Source organism: Procambarus clarkii, chromosome 15, assembly GCF_040958095.1.
Source record: "Procambarus clarkii isolate CNS0578487 chromosome 15, FALCON_Pclarkii_2.0, whole genome shotgun sequence".
Classification (NCBI taxonomy): Eukaryota; Metazoa; Arthropoda; class Malacostraca; order Decapoda; family Cambaridae; genus Procambarus; species Procambarus clarkii.
The window spans coordinates 15,451,878-15,472,062 of record NC_091164.1 but is presented as its reverse complement, the minus strand read 5'-3'; the positions used below and the strand labels follow the sequence as shown (position 1 = coordinate 15,472,062).

The 20,185-nt window shown below is 40.8% G+C and overlaps 1 protein-coding gene across 1 annotated transcript; it reads left to right on the top strand.

Annotated features, from left to right (window-relative positions):
• The first annotated feature begins 19,237 nt into the window (after positions 1–19,237).
• On the top strand, positions 19,238–19,753 carry LOC138364958 (uncharacterized). The gene has a single exon (XM_069325044.1). It carries the CDS (start codon positions 19,238–19,240, stop codon positions 19,751–19,753), a length of 516 nt encoding a protein of 171 aa, XP_069181145.1.
• The last annotated feature ends 432 nt before the right edge of the window (positions 19,754–20,185 follow it).

The window sequence follows — 20,185 nt, the reverse complement described above, 5'->3', positions numbered from 1 at the left end:
TTTGAAATTTTCACAGTACGTTCCATTCGCATCCCAGCAGGTTTTTATATACATACTATATAGATGTCACGTCTGTGATTGGAAAAAAACATGCAAAACATTCTTTTGCATCTCGAGGTCGAATATGTCGTCCAATAGGATCTTGGAACAGTAGCTAAAGGCATAGGACTCAACATAATGATAAACTGGATCCCATCCCATATAAAAATCCCATTAAATGAGAAAGTTGATGAAACTGCAAAATTGGCAACTCTTCGTAGAGTGATCCACAAAAAATCCCACCAAGCCTAGAGTACATAAAAAACTCCATCACCAAAAACTCTACAACTGGAAAATTGGTGAATCCAGAGATTGGAAATGCATCTTCTGTCAAGAAAAGATGCAAAGAGAAGCCACTACTTCACTCTCTCCGGGAATGAGAAAAAATCAACGACCTTAGAAGCGCTTTAAGAGTCCCTGAATGTTGCAGTAACCACCCTGAAGGCATCAACACTGCCACTCTTCTGGTAATGAAAAGTGTCCAGCAGCTGGACAACTTCATAAACATTGAAAAGCAGTAGCCACCACTACAATAGCAGCCATAATGTAAGGCCTGATGATTTAAATGCTAGCACAGCACGCAGTATATCCTTTCACGACCAAAGATCTCATTCACTCCAAAAACTCTACTACTTACTTAGTGGTAGATTTTATTCTCTCTTATTCATGGTAGTGCCACCTCTTGAGTGGATTAATCTTCATCAATTAATCAATTCTTGTAAACTCAATATAGCTGTGTCAGTTCAACAGAGTGTATTACTGAAGATGTCACATTGCTGATGAAACGTCAAACAGGAAAAATGGAAAGATTAAGTGATCTAATGTTTCTTCACCATTCAGATGGAAGATATTTATGTAGAGTGGATAATATCCAGAAGAAAATTATTAATTCAAAATGCTGTTGTGTTTATATATGTGTTAGGCTTATGTCGAGGTCCCTCCAAAGTCGCTCTACTGATCTTCCCCAGGATGGAGCCTGACGACAAGCTGACGAACACTTGGGTACCTATTTATTGCTATGTGACAGTAAATGTGCCTTGTCATTTCAGTCCCGTTCGGCATTTATACCCGAAATTCCCGATTGTGAGTTGAGAACGAGCCCAGCTGTACTACTTTATCACAATCATCCTTGATATGTACTAGATCACCTTCACAGTCAACGCGCTCACCATCTTTATGATATCTCTCGCCATGGTCAAGTTTAGTTTAACTTCATTCTTCGTCATAATTACAATGTTCCTCACTTTTATTTCCCATACCATCCATATTCATCATTACCCTTCACCCTCACTATCCAACTTCATGATAACCGTTGCCATGACCATACTAGATGTCAACAGTGACAGCAATGTCTGCCTCTTGCTGCAGATGAGCTCCTGACGTACCTGCCGTGGGTCTCTGGTCAGCCTGACGGCGGCACCGCTGAGAACTGCCTCGTCTTGGATCTCTCCTTGAAGAAGTTTCTTGACCTCAGTTGTTCGTCAACTTTATGGTTTGTGTGTGAGAAACCTGTCCAATAGAGGTCGTCCTCGCCAGTGCCAGTTTTGCTCCAAGTGGCTTGGTCGCGCCATTGATGCTCACTAGGAGTCGTCACCAGTGGTGCCGTCCAACACGCACGAAACGTGGCAAAGAAAGACAAGTTGCATGTGTAGTTCAACAAGCACATAAGCAACCTTTAACCCAAGAATGGTCAAAGTATTTGTTTATGTAATATGGCAACTGCTTCCTTTTCTAACACTAATTTCACCTTTATATATTACAAAAATATTTTATTCATGATCAAATATTTAATTTATTTGCATTGCATACATAATTCGTAAATGTTGTTCCATAGCTGTGTGAAACATTCTTAAAACATTTCATTACTCGATGATTGGATTATAATTTATTTTATATATAGCTAATATATTGACTTATATAATACTATTTGTTCCCTTATATATTTGTGAGGAGATGGTTCACCAGCTCACTTACAATGGTGCTCTTCTGCCCGTGGAAGCCAGTACACTTGCTAAGTGCACTTGTTAAGTGCGCGGACCTAAGTTTGGTAACCAGTACCCGAAACATCTTGTGTTTGGGCACATGTGAGAGCCCCAGTCATCAGCATTCCAGATATGTTACCCTGGCCGGGGTAGCACGTCTGTGGACAAAGTTATAGCCAATAACATCTTTTCATTGTAAGCTTGGAGGGAGACAATTTCGCGCGGGAACAGTTAGGCCGCATGTGTGGGGGAGCGTGGGCCTTCCGCTGGCTCCAGCAATGTCGTCATGGCAACGGCCGCCGTTTTATCAAACATCTTGAGTCGCCATGTTGGAGCGGCCATCTTGAGTAGCCCTAGAGACATGATACACTGTCTCTGATTGGTTGAAAGGGGTAGGCCATTGTGTGCCTCTCTCTGATAGGCTCTTTCGAGGAGCCAATTGATAAATCACTCACCCTAGTGATTTAAGGAATACGAGATCTTCTTAGTGTTCTAGTGTTCCCCTTAACGATTGATAGCTGTAGGCTACATGTGTCAGCAGTAATTATATATATATATATATATATATATATATATATATATATATATATATATATATATATATATATATATATATATATATATATATATATATATATATATATACATATATATATACATACATATATATATATATATATATATATATATATATATATATATATATATATATATATATATATATATATATATATATATATATATATATGTCGTACCTAGTAGCCAGAACTCACTTCTCAGCCTACTATGCAAGGCCCGATTTGCCTAATAAGCCAAGTTTTACTGAATTATTATATTTTCTCTAATTTTTTTCTTATGAAATGATAAAGCTACCCATTTCATTATGTATGAGGTCAATTTTTTTTAATTGGAGTTAAAATTAACGTAGATATATGACCGAACCTAACCAACCCTACCTAACCTAACCTAACCTATCTTTATAGGTTAGGTTAGGTTAGGTAGCCGAAAACGTTAGGTTAGGTTAGGTTAGGTAGGTTAGGTTGTCGAAAAAACATTAATTCATGAAAACTAGGCTTATTAGGCAAATCGGGCCTTGCATAGTAGGCTGAGAAGTGAGTTCTGGCTACTAGGTACGACATATATATATATATATATATATATATATATATATATATATATATATATATATATATATATATATATATATATATATATATATATATATATATATATATATATATATATATATATATGTATGTATATATATATGTATATATATATATATATATATATATATATATATATATATATATATATATATATATATATATATATATATATATAACTGAAAACTCACACCCCAGAAGTGACTCGAACCCATACTCCCAGAAGCAACGCAACTGGTATGTACAAGACGCCTTAATCCACTTGACCATCACGACCGGACATAATGAGGTGATAGCCGAGGCTATTTGAACCACCCCACCGCCGGCACTCGGATAGTTATCTTGGGCATAGCATTTTACCAAATCACCTCATTCTTTGGGGCACACGTGAGGAACACAAATGCGAACAAGCCAGAATGGTCCCCTGGACAATATGCAACTGAAAACTCACACCCCAGAAGTGACTCGAACCCATACTCCCAGAAGCAACGCAACTGGTATGTACAAGACGCCTTAATCCACTTGACCATCACGACCGGACATAATGAGGTGATAGCCGAGGCTATTTGAACCACCCCACCGCCGGCACTCGGATAGTTATCTTGGGCATAGCATTTTACCAAATCACCTCATTCTTTGGGGCACACGTGAGGAACACAAATGCGAACAAGCCAGAATGGTCCCCTGGACAATATGCAACTGAAAACTCACACCCCAGAAGTGACTCGAACCCATACTCCCAGAAGCAACGCAACTGGTATGTACAAGACGCCTTAATCCACTTGACCATCACGACCGGACATAATGAGGTGATAGCCGAGGCTATTTGAACCACCCCACCGCCGGCACTCGGATAGTTATCTTGGGCATAGCATTTTACCAAATCACCTCATTCTTTGGGGCACACGTGAGGAACACAAATGCGAACAAGCCAGAATGGTCCCCTGGACAATATGCAACTGAAAACTCACACCCCAGAAGTGACTCGAACCCATACTCCCAGAAGCAACGCAACTGGTATGTACAAGACGCCTTAATCCACTTGACCATCACGACCGGACATAATGAGGTGATAGCCGAGGCTATTTGAACCACCCCACCGCCGGCACTCGGATAGTTATCTTGGGCATAGCATTTTACCAAATCACCTCATTCTTTGGGGCACACGTGAGGAACACAAATGCGAACAAGCCAGAATGGTCCCCTGGACAATATGCAACTGAAAACTCACACCCCAGAAGAGTTCGAGTGGGTTCGAGTCACTTCTGGGGTGTGAGTTTTCAGTTGCATATTGTCCAGGGGACCATTCTGGCTTGTTCGCATTTGTGTTCCTCACGTGTGCCCCAAAGAATGAGGTGATTTGGTAAAATGCTATGCCCAAGATAACTATCCGAGTGCCGGCGGTGGGGTGGTTCAAATAGCCTCGGCTATCACCTCATTATGTCCGGTCGTGATGGTCAAGTGGATTAAGGCGTCTTGTACATACCAGTTGCGTTGCTTCTGGGAGTATGGGTTCGAGTCACTTCTGGGGTGTGAGTTTTCAGTTGCATATTGTCCAGGGGACCATTCTGGCTTGTTCGCATTTGTGTTCCTCACGTGTGCCCCAAAGAATGAGGTGATTTGGTAAAATGCTATGCCCAAGATAACTATCCGAGTGCCGGCGGTGGGGTGGTTCAAATAGCCTCGGCTATCACCTCATTATGTCCGGTCGTGATGGTCAAGTGGATTAAGGCGTCTTGTACATACCAGTTGCGTTGCTTCTGGGAGTATGGGTTCGAGTCACTTCTGGGGTGTGAGTTTTCAGTTGCATATTGTCCAGGGGACCATTCTGGCTTGTTCGCATTTGTGTTCCTCACGTGTGCCCCAAAGAATGAGGTGATTTGGTAAAATGCTATGCCCAAGATAACTATCCGAGTGCCGGCGGTGGGGTGGTTCAAATAGCCTCGGCTATCACCTCATTATGTCCGGTCGTGATGGTCAAGTGGATTAAGGCGTCTTGTACATACCAGTTGCGTTGCTTCTGGGAGTATGGGTTCGAGTCACTTCTGGGGTGTGAGTTTTCAGTTGCATATTGTCCAGGGGACCATTCTGGCTTGTTCGCATTTGTGTTCCTCACGTGTGCCCCAAAGAATGAGGTGATTTGGTAAAATGCTATGCCCAAGATAACTATCCGAGTGCCGGCGGTGGGGTGGTTCAAATTGCCTCGGCTATCACCTCATTATGTCCGGTCGTGATGGTCAAGTGGATTAAGGCGTCTTGTACATACCAGTTGCGTTGCTTCTGGGAGTATGGGTTCGAGTCACTTCTGGGGTGTGAGTTTTCAGTTGCATATTGTCCAGGGGACCATTCTGGCTTGTTCGCATTTGTGTTCCTCACGTGTGCCCCAAAGAATGAGGTGATTTGGTAAAATGCTATGCCCAAGATAACTATCCGAGTGCCGGCGGTGGGGTGGTTCAAATAGCCTCGGCTATCACCTCATTATGTCCGGTCGTGATGGTCAAGTGGATTAAGGCGTCTTGTACATACCAGTTGCGTTGCTTCTGGGAGTATGGGTTCGAGTCACTTCTGGGGTGTGAGTTTTCAGTTGCATATTGTCCAGGGGACCATTCTGGCTTGTTCGCATATATATATATATATATATATATATATATATATATATATATATATATATATATATATATATATATATATGATCGTAGTGTCACGGTGCCCAGTGTTGTGTGTTATTTACTGTGGTAATTGCAACGTGTGGACCAGTGTTCTAAGTGGCAATTACAGCACTGGGGTCATTTGCAACACTAAGTGTTGTGCAGTGTACTAATATAGTTTGATTTAGTACACGTGCTAAGGGGTACACGTGTGTTATTGCTAAGGGGTTGTCATTGGTGGTGATTGTTGCTAGTATTGAGCAATCTCCGGGGTGTGTTTTGCAATCCAGTAAATCATTGTGGAGTCGTGTTCTTGAGGGTTCATGTTCTGAGGGTTATTTACTGGGTTTCTGCAGTATTGTCATTACAACTGGATTGTGACGTAAATCACTGTGTTTTGTTATTGTGATTTAGTCATTGTTGAGGGTGAACTCTGTCGAGAAGAGTACTTGGGTACACATATATTCTCCTGTTATCTGGTAGGACATCGATGTCCAGTATTCAGTGAGGTGATTGCGAGGCAATTAATATAACAAGGGAACAGCCATTACTTTAAGAGAATTGGTTCTATAACAATTTGAGTAACGTAGAATACGTTTGGGTTAATTATCTCTCCTGCAAGCAGCTACGGTAGTCTCAGGGTAGCCTAGCCATCAGCCTGATAAGAATAAGAGTATTGTCTGTCGTAATTAACTTTCAGTGAGCCGGGTAATTGACGTGTTTCAGGAAGTCAAAGTAATTAACTTCGATCCGTGTTTGATCGACTCACACGAAGGCTCCATTGTCCCATTAACGTAACGTCGTTATTTATCTGTCCGGAAGTACCGGCACTTGATTGACTCGTGGGAAGAGTAACGTCATTTTAGAATAACGTAAAGGTGGTGATTAGCGTCCTTAATCACCTGAATTGGTCTGAGTATGGAAGGCTGAGACGGAATTCATACCTTAATGTAAATTACTGAGCCAGTGTGAAAGGTTGCGTATTTAATTGTTTAATTATTGATCTTGAGGATAGTAATTAATTGTTCTAAAGGTAATCACGAGTGATTACCGTTCTCTTAGCACTTTGGACATTGTAAATCAGAGTTTACCATCGTTGGGTGATAGTAACCGATAACGTAAATTAACTTAAATTAACGTAACTAGTAAAGAGATTAATCTGCTGTCTGGAAGTACAGGGTTTAATGGGATTTACTCACTGAATGCTCGTCGGGTAAAGTGTTTGTGTAATTTCTGTGTTACTAGTGACAGTTGTAAGAGTTATTAAATTAACGTAAATGTTACCTTGCTATTAACGTAAATGTTACCTTGTTATTAACGTAAATGTTACTTTGTTATTAACGTAAATCAAATTGTTATTGATTGTTGATCATCCGTGGGACGGAGTGTTAATGTAAAGATTAATTGAGAAAGGGTTGCTGGAGTTGCCAGTGAACCCATAAGTCATTGATGTGTCATTGACAGGCTACTGATTTGATTGCATTGCAACTATTGCAGGTGTAGACTGCACAGAGGCGTAGAACAGTTAGGAGGTTACTAGAGACGTGTCTCAGAACCTACTGTCATAGTTGCAGGTGTGATTATAGATCTGTGTCTGCATCTTGCTTGATTGACTCCTCTGTGTTCACGCCTTATGTTCGAGTTAGTACATTATGCAGTCCGAGGGGCTGGTATCTAGCTGTCATTGATAGTATCACAGGAAAGATTTCGAATAACGTCATTGATATTTCTTTTGTTTTGTTGTAGTAAGTAGTACTTTATTGAATAAACTAAGTTGTTATGTTGAACACTGTCTTTTCGTTACACCCCACACATTATAATTGCCCTGCACGTGATTCTTCACACTCGACTATTAAATTGAGACTGATTCTTGAGTTTTGGACCAAATATACAGCACCACACAACAATAAATTATTGTTGTGAGAGCCCAGGACCTACTCGCTAGATTCACTTTGGCGAATGGTGAAGGTCGACGGCGTATTGGAGGGGATTTCAACTTTTGGGGTCTCGGCGTTTGCTCGCGCCTAGTCAATTGTTCATAAAGGGTCCCAGAGTGCGGAATGAGCTGTTTACTACACTGGTGTGTTTGCTAAGCAAGTTCTTCCTCAGGCGACCTAATTAAATATCACGACAGGAGTAAAGGTTAAAAGAATTAAATGAAATTTCTAGAAATTTTCTGAGCTCAATTCCTCAACCATTTCATTATTCCATTTTCTCAAACTCTCACAATATTAAAACTATTTTTCCAGGTTTATATATTAAATTTATAGTCACTTTGTAATGTACAATAATGTTAATTGTAATGATTGTGTCTTAGTTGTATAAAAAAGTGAGCAAAACATTTACTAAATCTGAAATTTCATTAAATTGTTTCAATATGATTTTGCTCAAAATTGTTTTTATAACACTTAATGATATTTGCTAATATATTTGCTTAATTTATTTGCTAAATGATATATTAAATAATACTGTATTCATGTTTAAAATTATATTTATGTACTTTATGTAAAATACATTAACCTGAATGGAAAATGATCTTTCATAGTGTATGAATTAGACATACAAACTTTAATCTACCATTTTTATTGGGAAGTAAACATTAAGGTGCATCGAAATACCTCTTTATCACATGCATGTGTATTGCAGCAGATTTTATATTAAATATCATTGAAACACAAATAGGTGAATACAACTAGGGGATTACAACTAGGGGAGTACAGATAGGTGAGAAGAGCTACGTGAGTACAGCTACGTGAGTACAGCTGCATGAGTACAACTACGTGAGTACAGCTACATGAGTTGAGCTACGTGAGTACAGCTACGTGAGTACAGCTACGTGAGTACAGCTACGTGAGTACAGCTGCATGAGTACAGCTACGTGAGTACAGCTACATGAGTACAGCTACGTGAGTACAGCTACACGAGTACAGCTACGTGAGTACAGCTACGTGAATAGAGCTATGTGAATACAGCTACGTGAGTACAGCTACGTGAGTACAGCTACGTGAGTTCAGCTACGTGAGTACAGCTACCTGAGTACAGCTACGTGAGTACAGCTACGTGAGTACAGCTACGTAAGTACAGCTACGTGAGGTTATCTTGAGATGATTTCGGGGCTTTAGTGTCCCCGCGGCCCGGTCCTCGACCAGGCCTCCACCCCCAAGAAGCAGCCTGTGACAGCTGACTAACACCCAGGTACCTATTTTACTGCTTCGTAACAGGGGCATAGGGTTAAAGAAACTCTGCCCATTGTTTCTCGCCGGCACCCGGGATCGAACCCGGGACCACAGGATCACAAGTCCAGCGTGCTGTCCGCTCGGCCGACCGGCTCCCCGGTCGGTCCCCTGTACTACATGAGTACAGCTACGTGAGTACAACTACGTGAGTACAGCTACGTGAGTACAACTACGTGAGTACTGCTGAGTATAGCTAGGGGGAGTGGAGCTAGGGTAGTACAGCAAGGGGAGTACAGCTAAGGGAGTACAGGTAGGTGAGTAGAGCTACAGGAGTAGAGGTAGGTGAGTACAGTGGTAATGGTGTTAGTTGTGGTATTTTGGCTTAATTATATTATGTTCATGTCTTATATGCTAGTATGTTTAAATTTATATTAAGAGACAGCAAGGAAAAAATTATATTACACAGTTTAATGTGATTATCTTGCTATAAATTGCTTACATTGTGATAAAACGTATAATTAATGTTATTAGGTTATCTTGAGGTTATCTTCATATGATTTCGGGGCTTTAATGTCCCCGCAGCCCGATTCTCCACCTGACCTCCACCCTCAGGAAGCAGCCCGTGACAGATGACTAACTCCCAAGTACCTATTTACTGACAGAGCTGACAGATGTACAGAGCTCAGTAGACTAAGGATCATGTACATTAGTTGATTGACAGTTGAGAGGCAGTACCAAAGACCCAGAGCTCAACCCCCGCAAGCACAACTAGGTAAGAAAAACTAGGTAAGTACACACAAGGTGCTTGTGTGTACCTTGTGTGTACAAGGTAAACTAGGTAAGTAATGTACACAACCTGTACATTAGTTGATTGACCGTTGAGAGGTGGGACCAAAGAGCCAGAGCTCAACGCCCGCAAGCACAACTAGGTAACTAGGTAAGTACACACTGAATGATGGAATTTACAAACTGAATGAATGGTCCAACAAATGGCTGCTAAAGTTCAACCCGAGTAAATGCAAAGTAATGAAACTAGGCGGTGGAAACAGGAGGTCAGACAGAGGATACAGAATAGGAGATGCAGTAGCTCATGAAACGGACAAAGAGAAAAATCTAGGAGTTCATATCACACCAAACCTGTCTCCTGAAGCCCACATCAAAAAAATTACGTCTGCAACATACGCGAGACTGGCTAACATCAGAACAGCCTTCAGGAACCTGTGTAAGGAATCATTCAAAACCTTGCATACCACATAGGTAGGACCAATCCTGGAGAATGCGGCACCCAGAATGGAGCACGTACCTTGTCAAGCACAAGACGAAGCTGGAAAAAAGTTCAGAAGTATGCCACTAGACTAGTCCCAGAACTAGGAGGCATGAGTTACGATGAAAGGCTGCGGAAAATTCACCATTCCTGGTCCTGTACACCAGTTGTATACAGGAATAAGGAATATGTACACCAGTTGATTGACAGTTGAGAGGTGGGACCATAGGGCCAGAGCTCAACCCCCGCAAGCACAACTATCAAACCAGGATACACACTACCACACCACCATACACGCTACCACACCACCATACAAAATACCACACCACCATGCACACTACCACACACTTAACCACAACTAACACTATGACCAAGCACAACTACCTCAACCCAAAACCACCACTACCACAAACCTCAACCGTCACCAATCAACCACATCCACTACCACCTATACCACCGCATCCTATCCTACCACCTACACAACCACCAGCACCTTCACTACCACTACTACCACAACCTCCACTACCTCCACATTCACTAAAACCCCTTCACATCTATCACCACCACCAAGATTACCACCACCAGCACCTCCACTACCACCACCAGTACTTCCACTACCACCACCAGCACTTCCAATACCATCAACAGCACCTACACTGCCACAACCAGCATCTCCACAAGCACTTCCACTACCACCAGCAGCTTCACCACCGCCACCACCACTACCAGAAATTCGACTACTACCACCACCACCACCACTACCACCACCACCACTACCACCACTAACAGCAGCTCCACCACCACCACTACAACTACCACCACCACAACCAGCACTTCCACTACTACCACCACCACCACTACCACCATCACCAGCAGCTCCACCACCACCACTACCACCCCCATCACTTCCACTACCACCAACAGCAGCTCCACCACCACCACTACCACCACCACAACCAGCACTTCAACTACTACCACCATCACCAGCAACTCCACCACCACCACTACCACCACCATCACTTCCATTGCCATCAACAGCACCTCCACCGCCACAACCAGCATCTCCACAACCACCACCACCACCACCACCACATCCACTACTACCACCACCAGCACCACTTCCACTACTGCTCCTGTCTTATTCTTCCTCCTCCTTACATATTATTCCTCAATGACCTCCTACTCCTTCGTCCTCCTACACCCACACTATGACCACCACAACTATTAACAACCACCACCAACAACCACCACCACACCTATCAACAACAACCAACACCACAACTATCAACCACCACCACAACTATCAACAATCAACACAACTATCAACAACCACCACAATTATCAACAACCACCACAACTATCAACAACCACCACAACTATAAACAACCACAACCACAACTATCAACAACAACAACCACCACAACTATCAACAACCACCACAACTGTCAACAACAACCACAATTATCAACAACCACCACTGTGGGAACCGACCTGTGAGATTTATATTTATTTAATTTATATGAATTTATATAGAATTTATATTTACGTTAATTTATATTTTTCGATAGCAATTGGTATGATGTTCAGTGGACTGTATTTCTGCAATAATCTCACAAATCGATCCTCTACACATTAGGGGGGGGGGTTATATTAAATTTATATATATGCAGCCAATCAAACTACAGTATTAACTACACATTAGTGTACATTGAAGAGGTTCCTTATCTTATTGTACAGCAGGCCTTAGTTCACCAGGTATAACTAGGGTGTAGACACCACATTTTCCTCTTTGAGGTAGCTTCCATCACCCAGTAACTGGTACACAAAGCATGCTTCCTCGTCTTGACCTGTCAAAAGGGCGCTAGCTATGAAGCCAGAATCCTAATATATGACAGCTATATCAGAGAAAACACTGTACATGGAACCATAAAGACCTAGGCTTAATTACCTTGTTTGAGTCGATCATTCGTGTTCTAACCTGTTACGCTCTATCTACTGACATTAATGGCCAAAAATGATTAGATAAACGGGTTTCGGAAAGACACTTCCCTTGAGATTGATGACAGCGTGTTGATGATGGCAGATCACTACTCTGATCTTCCAAAACACTTTGTCCAAGAGAATTTATAGGAGCCGTAATTCGCTCCACGACTCTGTGGTCTTAAACAATAACAATGGCTGACCACTCCCTCCTCACTCACGCTACTGGCCTACATTGTCCAGATGACAGTAAGTGATAGAAGGGTCACATTTACTCTATTTTAATTCTGATAATTAAGTTAATTTATATGAGATGTTTTTATGATGGTAAAGTCCAAAGACTAATGTATTTAAGAATAATTCCCACCATAATAGGTGGTGAATTTATAATAGTATGTGGTAATGATATCCCGTTTTCTATAGACGGAAATTCCACTACAAGTTACATTTTCTATGGGTTAACTTGTTTATACAACACAGCAATATTATCTGCCTGTATGATATTATTAAATGGTGTCGGATTTTCCAACAACCACTAACAACCACCATCAACAAGCATTACCACCAACCACCACTACCAACCACCACAACTATCAACAACCACCATCAACACTAACCACCACCACCATCAACAACCACAACACTAACCACCACAACTATCAACAACGACCACCAACAATCACCACAACTATCAACAACCACCACAACTATCAACAACCATCACAACTATCAACAACCACCACAATTATCAACAACCACCACAACTTTTAACAATCATCACAACTATCAACAACCACTATACTTATCAACCACCACCACAACTATCAACAACCACCTTAACTGTCAAAAACCACCACAACTATCAACAACCATCACAATTATCAACAACCACCACAACTATCAACAACCACTACAACTATCAACAACCACCACAATTATCAACAACTATCAAAAACCACCACAACCATCACCATCCACTACAACTATCAACAATCACCACCAACAACCAACACTACCACCAACCACCACCAACAAAAACCACCATAACCAGCTACCACAACCACCACCGCCAATAACAATCACCACCAACCACTGCCGCCAACCCCCACCACCAACAACCAACACCACCAGCATCCACCACTACCAACCACCACCAACAAAAACCATCACCACCAGTTTCCATCAACCACAACCACCACCATCAACAATCACCACCACAACTATCAACAACCACCACCACCACCAACCGCCAGCAGCACCACCAACCACCACTAATCCCTTCCACCAACCATCACCAATTCCCTCCACAACCACCACCAATTCCTTCCACTACCAACACCAACCACCACAAACAACAGCTACCACCAACAACAATCACTACCAACCACCACAACTATCAACAACCACAACCACCAACCACCTCCACCACCACCAACCACCACCCCAACAACAGTCACCACCAACCATCACAACTATCAACAACCGCCACAGCTATGGATTCCCCATTAAGCGAAAATCTATTTAAATTAAAATGTAAATGTTCGTTTGTTCAAAATCACTAATCTCCGAAAGTTCTTCAACAATTGCTTTAAAATTTTTACTCAATGTTCCATTCGCATCCGAGGTGGGTTTCTTTTAATATACAACCTATATAGATGTCATGTCTGTGACGGTAAGAATTTTTATTTTTTAACTGTGTTGTTCATGTGAGGAAAATCTTCTAAACCTCTTTACCGATTGCTTTAAAATTTTGACACAACGTTGCATTCGAATAGACGCATGTTTTTATATACCTACTATTTACATGTCTCACCTGTGACATGAAAAAAACAAAAACCATTTGTTGGACGTAAGAGCAACACACGCTGTAATCGCAGATAGTTCTTCACTGATTGCTGTGAAATTTTGACACAATGTTGCATTCAAATAGGTGCGTGTTTTTATATACCTACTATATAGATACTACACCTGTGACAGGTAAAAACAAGTTTTTTTTTAAACAGCACCATCTGTTGCACATAATAGCAACATACACTATACTAAATATGTTACGATTCCATTTTATTGTTTCCGATTGCATTGACAAATTGAATTTTCATAGATTGAGATTTATTTTCATATTCATTTAATTATTTTGTGTGAGATTGTGTTTGAAATGTGCTGTGTTGTTTACCATTGTCGAAAATCCAACACACATAATAACATGAGTATCCCCTTAAAGAAAAGAGAATGGGTGATTCCGTGATGTCGTCGACGTCACATGTTTATTATTACTCTAATTTCTTTTAAGCAACAGTCTAGTGTTTAAATTTAATAAAAAAAAGTGTTCACTAGGACTGAATATAATTACTAACACCAAAACATAGCTTGACTCCCTTCTTATTGTAAAATTAAATCTAGAAGTAGAACCACAAAAACATTGGAACAAGTGGGGAGGGGAGCGTCACTTCAGAGAGAGAGACAATCATAACAACAACAAACGGGTGCTCCAGAGAGTTGTGATACTAGTCTCGCAAGATAGACCTACTCTGTCCCAAGGGCTGCGCGGACGAGTGGCGCGGCAGTAAAGTATGATGTTTACTTGTTTGCTTGCTTCCATGGGATTGTAGGGAGTTTCTATCTCTCTGTTTTGTTTTTATTTTAGTTTCTTACTGTTACGGACCCGAGTCCAGCATTGGAGCACGGAGCAGTGACAACAACGCCATCTGTGAGTCCGCTCTCGAAACCCCCTCCAAATGGACAACGCCATCTAGTGAGGACGGGATATACCGGCCACAGGTGCTGGATTCCCATCTTAATCAGCTCATAACGTAGCCACTGCTGACCTCTGGTGAGGTGGCGCTTAGACAGTGAACGCCATCTATGGAGCAGAGAGGTGGACGTTTGTGTCTAAGCCTGTAAGTGAGGTTCCCTTGAGCGTCCCAGTATTAATGACGTATCTGATTGCAGAGTCGACCTGGGACTGCTGTGTTGGATGATGGATCAGTCTACCCAAGGCAGCCAAGGTCTCTTCACGAGTCTGCTGAAGAAGCTGTGAGTCACCCCCGGACAAACTCTGTTGAGAGTATTAGCCTGCCTGTGACATGGCAGTATCAGGAATTGCTTTATCCGGGGCTGGCTGGTGGAAGCGACTAGCCACTGTGGTGCTTAGTGAGGAGAGTGATCAGCGGGATCACACGAGGCTCCTGCCTAGGGCTCGCAACCCTAGTATCGGTTGTGGAGTGGCCTACACAGCGAAGCTGATCGGTACCTGCCAGCTACAGGCTGGATTGTGGTTGAAGGCCTCCACGACGGAGCACCCAGTGGGACTGTGATTTGGCTGGCCTGTGGCCAGGGTAGATTCGCCAAGAGAATCATAGAGGATTCATCGTGGGCCACGGAAGAAAGAACCAGGGCTACCCAAAGTGCGCATCGTGGAGCATCCAGTGTCTTCGGAGGAAGACAACTCTGTACATTATCGTGTAGTAATAACCCCCGTGTGCAACTGTTATATATTTATTTATGGTGGTGGTGAATATATATATATAAATCAGAACATTTGTATCCCTCCCCCTTTAATTTAACTTGCATTATGGAACACACCCCTTGAAAGCCTCTACTAACTTGGGGCCGGATACCCAAACTCTAATAACATCAGAGAAGAACCCGGCTGCATCCCACTAGGGCCGTAACACTTACCATGTGGGGTTTGTTTTGTTATGCCAACCTTTCTGGGTGCCTGACACTGGTCGGTGGCGGGTAGGGGAAAACCCCAGCCATAAGGGGGTTTTCCAGGGCCATTGCTTCCTGAAACCTCTCTGGGGGTGGGGTCTGGTTCTGGCGCTGGTCCCTGGTGGGTCTGAACTCTATAGCTAATGAGCGCTCCAGAGAGTTGTGATACTAGTCTCGCAAGATAGACCTACTCTGTCCCAAGAGAACTACCTCAGCAACACCTCTACCACACAACTGGAGCACTTGAGTATCCGACTGCCTTGTATTCTATTTTATTTTGATGCATCATTTAAATATAGATGGGTAGCCGGTTATTTACATGAACAAAACCACTATCACATACGTACTCAGCTTCACACACACATATTGACAAAACATCCCTCTCCCTCAATATTGACAAAACTTTCTATATTTTGTTTGGCAATAAATCCTCAAATCAAATAAATCTCAGGATTAACAATACCCAAATTTGTAACAAAGTAGATGGCAAATTTCTTGGCGTTCTCATTGACCGCAAGCTGAATTTCCAGGGACACATTCTAAATATATAAAAAAAGTTTCAAAAACTGTTGGCATTCTTTATAGGATCAGATATTATGTACCTCGCCCTACCCTGGTGACACTCTATTACACTCTCATCTATCCTTATCTCAACTATGGTGTTTGTGCTTGGGGTTCTACTACCCAAAATCATTTGCATCCTCTAATTACTCAACACAAAGCTGCTATTAGGACAATATCTAACTATGGCCCCATACATCACTCGGTACCTTTACTCAAATCTCTGAATATGTTAGATATTAAGTCACTGCACATCCTCTCATGTGTATTTTATATATATAAAACGCTGAACTGTAATGTCAATCCTGACCTTAAAAGCTTCCTAGAAGGTTGTAACAGATCCCATGAGCACCACACCAGAAACAGATACCTATTTAATATTCCAAGAGTACGACTTAGTCAAACTAGAAATGCTTTACAAATCAAGAGACCTCGAATGTGGAATGACCTTCCCAATTATGTTAAAGACTGTACCTCTCCCAACGAGTTTAAGATAAAAACTAAGTACCACCAAATTAACTCAATGTAACCTACCTCACCCCTAAATGTCAACTCATGTCTACGATTTTAAACAATGTTGTTTGTTGACCAAATTGTAATTTTGCCTTTTTTCTTCCATGTTTCCCCCTCCCCCTTTTTTCATTTTTGTTTGTCTTATTTTTTCTCAACATAATTTATACTTTAATCTCAATTAGTATTAAGTTTTAGTCTTAGTGTTTTTCCTGCCCGAAATGCTTTGCGTAATAGTGGCTTTAGGCATTGTATGTACTAGCTCTATCTATAAATCCATCAACTTTTGTATTTCACCTTGTATGTATGTACTCTACCTGAATAAATATTTGTATTTGTATTTGTTGTATATTTCATGTCATATCTGTAATTATATGTTTAGGGAACCTTTATTAATTTCTTACATCCCAAACAGGTAATTGTGAGGGACGTTAGTGAAGCAGGAAGCTGGCTCCCAACATAATTATAGAAATTGCTTCCATTAACTGTCCATCAAGCTTTGTAGACCTCCAGACAGCCGCCATTACGTGGCACTCAGAGGCACAGAGCCACACCCAATTTTGATGCTACAATTACACAGCCTTAGCAGGCCCCATCAACAGGAACAGCTAAGGCCCCTTTTTTGTTCAATACTGTAGACATAGTATTAGTAATTATAAATTCATTATTGTGGTATAATAGTAGATTAGATCACCATATGTGGTATGATTTATAATAAAGACTAGGTAAACAATTTGTGGTTTATGAAAGAGCCATCTCAAAGTGGTTTAACTACAAATTGCCCATCAATTGTGTGAGATAAATTCAAGCAGCTGAATCAGTACATACAGTCCACTCACTTACTTACTTACTTACTTACTTACTTACTTACTTACTTACTTACTTACTTACTTACTTACTTACTTACTAACTTAATTACTTACTGCTATCTAATTAACTAACTTATTACTAAGAACTAAGAAAAATAGGCAGATAAATATCATATTAAAGTCAATTAAAAAGTAAAAATATTTAATATATACAGAATTAAAAGAGAACAAAAGCTGCTAGGATTTTCCCACATAAATATGGTCCTCAACGAACTGGATAATACAATAGTTCATCAAATCTAGGAATACACTGGTTCTCAGACCAAAAATTTTATGGTCCTTTGAACCTAGATATATGATCCTGATTAGGATCTATATATATAACATTATTGCAATATTTACATATGCATTAATTATAGCAGAAAGACACTGCTATACATTTTACATTTATCTAGCCTAACTTTTTCAATCTCGGCAAATAGTAAACAGAACTTACAACAAGCACGATTATTGTTCTGAGGCCTGTACCAAATAAACAATTGTGCTTTTTCATTACAAGAGGTTGATAAGGGGCTAATTTACTCATAAATGTATATGACTTTTATAATTTTAAGTGTTTATATAAACATTACTTTTTAATATTTCACCATTACTGTAACAATTACTGCATTCCACATTATTTACAACTACTTCTAGCACAAGGGTAGGACATTTTAGGCTGGTGTTGAACAGCAGCCTAGTCTAATTTATTGTGTTAACCTGGTGTAAGGGTAAAAATTTTACACTTGTCTGGAGTTGAACATGTATTACAACCTAGGAAGTACATATTTTTATGCAGTGCTCATGACAACCTGAGTTGTGTCGTCTCATAATATTACCTTAACTATAGTAACAATTTAACTATAATCATTTCACCTTTGCGTGTTAACCTGTGTCTCTGTACCAACCAAGAGTGATTTTGAGGAGCTAACTTGAGGAAAATCCAGCATTGATGCAAGGTTACCACTCAAATTATAGTGTGTATGATTATATAGTGTAATTTTTAAATGATAACCAGCTCTAGTTCGGAAACTAGTAGCACTACTAACTCAAGTGCCAGACACAGTCCAAATCAAAGTCCATCAAGGCTTAGCACTAGTACATCTGCAACACGGCTAGCAAATACAGCTATTATGTCTACTGCCAAAAATGTAAAAGCGACCCTTACTGGAATGAAGGGCCACTTAACCTGACAGATAAAAAAAATTGAGGATTTATGTAATCAAACTCCAGTTGATTATGTAGAACTGGAAGACCATTATAAGGTTGCACAGACCAAATATCAACATGTGATAATGTAAATCCTGAAATATCAGGATATCCTCGCAATTACTAATATCGATGAAGAGGCAATGGATGCTGTAGTACAAGAAAACGCAGATTATAAAGATACAATGCATACAAAGTTACAACACTTTGACAATTTAATAACCATACATAAGGCCAATACAAACATTGCAGCCACAGCATCCCAAAACCAGATACAACCAGAATTCAAATTACCATCACTCTGTCTCCCAACTTTCTCTGGTACAGAGGATGAGAGTTGGGACAACTTCTGGGACAAATTTGTCAATTCTGTGGGTTCTAATGCCAATGTAGCAAAGACAACAAAATTTACATATTTGCAGGGTGTCTTAAAGAATGAATCGTTAAAGGTGGTCTTTAATCTGACCTTTACGGATGATGGGTACGACAATGCAGTACAGCTCCTTAAAGATAATTATGCTGAGCCAGAAAGGACTATCTGGCATCTAACACAAAAGCTGTTGAATATTAACCCTCCAGATGGTACAGCTGACTCACTCCAAGCCTTAAGATTGGAACTGGATTCCTTGCTCAAGGCACTTAAGAACAAGGTCAACTAGGAGGAATCCGACTGGATAATCCAAGTCATATGAAATGCAAATTACCCAGTGACGTACTGGATAAGTTGTTTGTCTTATATAAAAAATCTTCTCTGACAGTAAAAGAGATATCCAAAGGTTTGCTTTTCATCATAGAAAGATAATGAGATAACCCAGATGGAAAAGCAACATCTAAACCTTCGTCTACCACTAATAGTAAACAACAGAGTACAAACAGTACTCCAAATAAATCTAAAACAACTTTCCCCTCCGCAAAGTGGAATCAAGGCAGTGTGGGCAAATATGCAGTGGGTCCCTCCAAACCTACAGTAAATGCGTCACCAAAAACGGGTGACTTCCCCAGATGCTGTTAACGTCTGGAAACCATGTGTGTTCTGTGAACAATAACATTCCATGTACCATTGCAAATCTTACCCCGATTGTGTTACACGC